Below are 6,950 nucleotides of genomic sequence, written 5' to 3'. Positions count from 1 at the left end.
AGGAGATCAGGGCCCTGTGGGACCTAGTACAGTTCTGCAGGGCCTGCAAGACGGAGCTCTCCCGCCAGGCCTTTATGTAGGAGCTGCCACTACCACTACCACTACTACCAACGGTGTTGGCAACAAATGGAGCAAGGAAACAGCCCTACGAAAGATCTGGGCACAATACAGCACTGGGCTGGTACCGATGGACTGGACAGTTTAACATCTACTGGACACTACCTACCTCCATGAAACACCACCTACCTCTAATGAATGACCATCTTGTTTAAATTTGAACACTTTATTTGTAATATTGGTTGGTTTTTACTGTTTTTACCCTGTTTTTATGTATGGGCATATTTTGCCCTCTTGCAAGCTGCCCTGAGCCCGTTCGCAGGGAGGGCGGGGTATAAATACAAAAATAAATAAATAAACTTCTGGTGTAGACTGACCTTGCAGAATGGGAAGCAGGCTCGTTCCCAGTGGCTTTTTGTTCACAGAGATTCAGAAGCTTGGGGGGGGGGGGAACAAGTGCAACCCCCCTCCCTTTCCCTGTAAGCGGCCATGAACCATGATGAAGAGCAGGATAGCAATGTTTAAATGAATAAATAAATAACTGTATTCAACCTACACACACTCCTATTGTCTGTCGTGGGCAGAGATTTGCCTTGAATGGGTTTTTGTTCAGAGCAGGGTAAGGTCACAGACAATGTTCCCTCTAAGCAGTGGAGTCTTGTGAGCAAAAATTCTACTTTGTGAGCTACTAGCATTAAAGTTGTGAGCAAGCAATTTGGCTGCTGCATACATTAGTTTGCTCTGGAGCCATCCTTCCTGAGCTAAGACAAAAATGTGTGAGCTGGAGACTAAAAAACTGTGAGCTAGCTCACACTTACTCAGCTTAGAGGAAACACTGCTCACAGACCGCTCGTGCTACAGTAGGCCGCAGCGGTCATGGCAAAACACCCCCCCCCCAATCTGCAGTTCCAGAACACCTTCCGGTTTCCCCTTGATTGCCCTCTTTGCATTCAGTCTGTCTTGAAGATACTGGGGTGTGGCTGTTGTAAATGCAAGAAGGGGGACACGTCAGGGTGGACACCTACCAGGGCACCTTCCAGTGCAAAGACCGCGGCTGCTCCTGTCTGCTCCAGAGGCTCCATCCGACGCCTCCAGCGGCGGCGGCGAAAAGAATCGGTCTTCCGGTATTTCAGGTGGAACTTCCAGCCAAAGAGGGAGGCATACTCCCACCCTTCCCCTTCCAGCTCCTCCTGTCTGTGCTGCAAGAAAGAAGGAAAGGAAGCAGGCTTGATAAAAAGCATCGGCATCCCACAGTGGGGGAAGAGAGGACCCCATCAGTGGAGATCAGGGATCTGTCGATTGCCTGAAACCCACCAAAGAAAGAGGTCATCTATCACCTCTGTCAATTGGTCCTTCCATCACTCATTTCTTTATGATAGATTCAAGTCGGCCGCCGTGTTGATATGAAGCAACAGAACGAAGTTCAAGTCCAGCGGCACGTTTAAGACCAACAAGTTTAATTCTGGGTATAAGCTTTTGTATGTATGCACACCTTTAAGCTCAACAAAGTTTAATTCTGGGTATAATGCAGGCAACAACTTTAAGACCAACAAAGTTTTATTCTGGGTATAAGCTTTTGTGTGCATGCATGTCTTTAAGACCAACAAAGTTTTATTCTGGGTATAAGCTTTTGTATGTATGCACATCTTTAAGCCCAACTAAGTTTAATTCTGGGTATAAGCTATCATGTGTATGCACACCTTTAAAACCAACAAAGTTTTATTCTGGGCATAAGGTTTCATGTGCATGCATACCTTTAAGACAAACAAAGTTTTATTCTGGGCATAAGCTTTCGTGTGCATGCACACCTTTAAGACTGTTAAGAAATGCATTTTCTTCTTCGGAGGTTTGAAATGAGCAAAACCTGCACACTCTGCCCCCCCCCCCCCCCGGGCAGAGAACATGCTGGAAGGAGAGAAGTCAGTCCAATTACTTTCCAGCTTACCTTTATATAAATGTTAATAGATCTAGCAGGAGAGATAATGGGTGGGTCAAGCTGTCCCCCTTCTTCTAGCAGGGAACAGAGAACTGGAGGAACAAACTACTAGAGAGGTTGCAAAAAGGAAAATTCTGGAAACTTCAGGAAAAGCTTCCTTGACACGGCCTGACTGGGTCAGTGGGAGGGGAAAGGGAGAAGATAAAACTCAGGGGAGCCAGGAGGAAGCTCTCTTTGGTTGGTGTGGGATCCATGAGAGCAGACAGAACTTTTAACTGAGAAGGCAGCCATTGACCATGTGCTCGCCTGAAGAGCTGGGAGAAAGCTGCAAGGAAATGGTTACTCTGTAGAGATCTGTAACATCCTAAGTTTAAGGAACCATGTCCTATTTTAACATCTGATAGAGCATGTGTAGAGAGAGGGATAGAGGATTTGCATTTTACCAACTTCTTTTTATTCCCTTGCTCAATCTAGTGCTGTGCTAAAAGTAGGATTGTGAACATTTTCTTTTTAATTAAAACTTTATAACATAAGATGCTGGCAGTGGTTCTCTGTACCACATAGACTTCTACCATCTCGGACATGGTATTTTAAAAGGAGTGCTGGGGAAGGGAGGCAGTTGGCAAGTGGCCATTCCTCCAGGGGTGCACAAGGCAGTAAACAGTCCCTATGGGGACCAGGTACTGAGCAGCAGGAGACACAGAGCTCGGAAGGGAAGTTCTGAGCCTTGACCCTCCCAGTGGGTAATTCCTGTAAAGATTGGGTGGTGGTGGTGTGTTACTGGAAAGAAAGAAAAGCCTCTCCAGGTGTTGAGTAGACCTTGGATGGCAGGGTGGAATAGCACCTGCAGGCTGGAGCAGGCCCATTCTGACACAAAAAACAACAACATTTAATTCTGGGTATAAGCTTTCGTGTGCATGCACACGAGAGCTTGTACCCAGAATTAAACTTTGCTGGTCTTAAAGGTGCTACTGGACTCAAACTGAGTTTCATTTATTTCTGGACGCAGGTGGACAGCCATGTTAGTCGGGAGCAGTAGAATAAAATTCAAGTCCTGTAGCAAAATTTTCCAGAGTCAAAGAAGTGAGTTCTGATAAATGTAAGCTTATATCCTGGGAAATTGTGTTGCTCTTTAAGGTGCTCCTGGATAAGGATGGCCACAAACGGAATCATGAACCAAAATTTGTCACAAACTGGGCCCCAACTCGTGGTTTGCAAACCCAGTTCATGTGATCACATGGTTCATGAACCATCCATGAACATCCATGGTTTCTGTTGAAGTCTGTTTGGTTTGTGGGAGCCGTTCATGGGCCAGACATGCTGGCGCCCAAGGCAATGGTCAGGAACCCTTTAAAGCTGCATCGCCACTATGGTGCAACTCACCAGTGAACTCGGAAGGCATTTAAATGCCTTCTGAGCAAACCTGTGAGTTGTGCCACAGGGTGACACGAATGAGCTCAGAAGGCATTGTTCGCTTTTGAGAACCGCCACGGCTTCCATGGGGGGGTGGGGGAACGAAAGGTGAAATAGGAGGTGCAAGCCATTTCGGCAATGCCTTTTACTCCCCCCACCCACCACCCCACTTGGAAGCCGCACAAACCTGAACCTGTTCGCAAACCAGGGAAGGTCCAAACTGGTTCATGGTTCGTGTGACAGGTTCGTGCGCGAACCTCCATTTTCCCGATTCATGGCCCATCCCTACCCCTGGACTCGAATTTTGCACCTTTCTTTATTCTTAGTTTTAAATTGGCTTGGTGATGGTGTGGCTATGGTCACAGGCACAGACAGTTTAAAAGGAGACTAGACAGATTCATAGAAGAGAGATCTATCAGTGGCTAAACCTCTGAACCCCAGTGTCCTTGGCCTCTCTGCCCTGTTGTTGGACCTCTAAAGGAACTTGTTGGCCACTGTGTGAGACAGGAGGCTGGACTAGATGAGCACATGAGCCTCACATAAAGCTTTCTTATACTGACTCAGACCCTCGGTCCATCAAGGTCAGTATCGTCTACTCAGGCTGGCAGGGGTGTCAGGCTCAACATCAAAAAAACTAAGATCATGGCATCCGGCCCCATCACTCCCTGGCAAATAGAAGGGGAAGTCGTGGAAGTAGTGACAGACTTCACGTTCCTGGGATCCCAGATCACCGCAGACTGTGACAGCAGCCACGAAATTAAAAGACGCCTGCTCCTTGGGAGGAAAGCAATGGCGAACCTAAACAGCATGATAAAAAGTAGAGACATCACCCTGCCAACAAAAGTCCGCATGGTCAAAGCAATGGTATTCCCAGTAGTCATGTATGGCTGCGAGAGTTGGACTATAAGGACGGCCGAGCGCCGAAGAATAGATTCTTTTGAACTATGGTGCTGGAGAAGACTCTTGTTGGGCCCGGCCATGTATAAGGGCCAAGAAGCGACAGTTAGAACCGGATATGGAACAACTGATTGGTTTCGCATAGGAAAAGGAGTACGACAAGGATGTATATTGTCACCTTGCTTATTTAATATATATGCAGAGTACATCATGCGAAATGCTGGCCTGGGTGAATCACAAGCGGGAATTAAGATTGCTGGGGAAAAGATCAACAACCTCAGATATGCAGACGATACCACTCAGATATGCAGACGATACCACTCTAATGGCAGAAAGTGAAGAGGACCTAAAGAGCCTCTTGCTCAAAGTAAAAGAGGAGAGCGCAAAAGTGGGCTTGAAGCTCAACATCAAAAAAAACTAAGATCATGGCATCCGGCCCCATCACTCCTTGGCCTGCTCCTTGGGAGGAAAGCAATGGCGAACCTAAACAGCATGATAAAAAGTAGAGACATCACCCTGCCAACAAAAGTCCACATGGTCAAAGCAACGGTATTCCCAGTAGTACTGTGTGGATGTGAGAGTTGGACTATAAGGAAGGCCGAGCGCCGAAGAATAGATTCTTTTGAACTATGTTGCTGGAGAAGACTCTTGAGAATCCCTTGGACTGCAAGAAGATCAAATCAGTCAATTCTAAAAGAAATCAACCCTGACTGTTCCCTGGAAGGCCAGATAATGAAACTGAAGCTCAAATACTTTGGCCACCAAATGAGAAGGGAGCACTCACTGGAGAAGAAGACCCTGATGCTGGGGGAGACTGAAGGTCAAAGAAGACGGGGACGGCAAAGGATGAGATGGTTAGACAGTGTCATCGATGCAACGAACATGAAATTGAGCCAACTTCAGAGGACAGTGGAAGACAGGGGGGCCTGGCGGGAGCTGGTCCATGGGGCTCGGAGTTCTGAGTCTAGGACCCCGGTGAAAACATGAAATGGTTGAGTGATTAAGAGATTCTGGCAAAGCAAGCTATGATGCAGCAGCAGCAGAACTGGAAGCAGGAGACGGCCAGTTCCACTGCGGGCCTGATGGAAGCCCCTCCGGGGGCCTGACCCAACCCCCGGGCCACATGTTTGACACCCCCGGCTTAGAGGGAGCACTGGAGAAGAGGCATGAAAAGGTTAAGCAAAAACGCCCCAGTCCTCAACCAGGACTGCTTCAGTCCTCTCCCAGAATTCCCATGAGTGCCAGACAGGCATGCCGCCCTGACCCCACCTCAGCAGGGAGGGGAGGGTAAAAAAAATCAAATAAATAAATAAATTCCTGGAGATCTGTGCCGTGGAGTCGACCTCCCAAAGCAGCCATCTTATTCAGGTGAACTGATCTCTGTCGTCTGGAGATCAACTGTAATTTCAGGAGGAATCCAGCCACCAGGGCAGGCTGGCAAGCCTAGGGACGGAAGCAAAATAAGTTACACCTGGAGACCAAGGAACCCTATAAGGAAAGGTCGAGGGACTTCTTGGGAATGTTCAGTCTGGAGAAGAGGAGGTGGAGGGGGGACAGGATGGCTCTCTTGGAATATCGGAAGGGCTGTCCCTTAGAGGAGGGCAGGGAGCTGTTCCTGTGGGCAGCAGAGGAGAGGACTGGCATTCATGGGTTTAAAGGAAGGGCGGGAAGGCTGGGTCTTAGGGGAAACTTTTCGACAGGCAGAGTTGTGCCACAGTGGAATCGGCTGCCTGGGGAGGGTGGTGAGCTCCCCCTCCCTGGCAGTCTCTAAGCAGCGGCTGCACAAAGACTTGTCAGAGATGCTCTAGGCCAGTGGTGGCGAACCTATGGCACGGGTGGCAGAGGGTGGCACTCAGAGCCCTCTCTGTGGGCACGCGTGCCATCACCCCAGCCAGGCCCAGACCATCATTAAAGTGACGAATTCTCCGCCAAATAACTTTAAGTAAATGACAGCATTTGAGAGCCCCCGGCGTTGCCCCCGCAGGAAACACCGCCGTCGGAAACGCCACAGCAAACCGCCCCGCCACGGCCACAAGGAGCAGCCCCGAACAGCACCCCGGACCTCCGCCGCTCTACAAGGCCCAGGAAGGCCCCCGCGTATCTACAGGACTTTGTATGTGGGTAGTTTGGACTATGGGGGGAGGGGTGTAATGTACTGTCGCCATTTCCACGTGTAGTGCATTCAGCCTGACATGCCCGGACTTGCCCGGGCTGACCAGGCAATACTCCTCAGTAGCTTCAGTCGAAAGACAAAGGATCCATAGGATCCTAGCCGGCCCAATCAAAGGGCCAGCTTCCCAGCCGGGAGACCAATGGTCGCCCGGTTACTGTAAATAGCCTATCGGGAGTAGGGGGTGTGTTTAGGTGTGCTTGGTGGCGGGTTTTCTGAACGCTTATAAACCGGCCTGCGAGCTGGTTTCTTTGTCTTGTTCCTGAACTAATAAAGTACTCTTGCTGAATCACTCCACGTTCTGAGTACTTTTCACTGGCGACGAAGATGGGATCTACGACCCCATGAACAAGACCCGGACGCCAACACGAGTACCGCACCGAGCCTGACGCCGAGACCTCTCCGGGAACCGCGCAACTTCGCATCCCAGCTCTCCGGCAACTGCTCATCGCTCCGCTCCCGGCTCCGCTTGCACAC

General features: G+C 49.4%; 1 protein-coding gene across 1 annotated transcript in view; it reads right to left on the bottom strand.

Moving 5' to 3' along the window:
- The window catches only part of DYSF (dysferlin), a 287,816-nt gene that overhangs the window by 137,218 nt on the left and 143,648 nt on the right, over nt 1-6,950 (bottom strand). The window contains exon 29 of the mRNA XM_015406074.1: nt 1,083-1,256. Coding sequence (XP_015261560.1) covers nt 1,083-1,256 — 174 coding nt within the window. The remainder of the gene's footprint in view (nt 1-1,082; nt 1,257-6,950) is intronic.

The sequence above is a fragment of the Gekko japonicus genome, unplaced genomic scaffold, assembly GCF_001447785.1.
Source record: "Gekko japonicus isolate JY-2015 unplaced genomic scaffold, Gekko_japonicus_V1.1 scaffold561, whole genome shotgun sequence".
Taxonomy (NCBI): Eukaryota; Metazoa; Chordata; class Lepidosauria; order Squamata; family Gekkonidae; genus Gekko; species Gekko japonicus.
The sequence above is the reverse complement of the archived record's forward strand: the minus strand, read 5'-3'. Positions and strand labels throughout refer to the sequence as shown.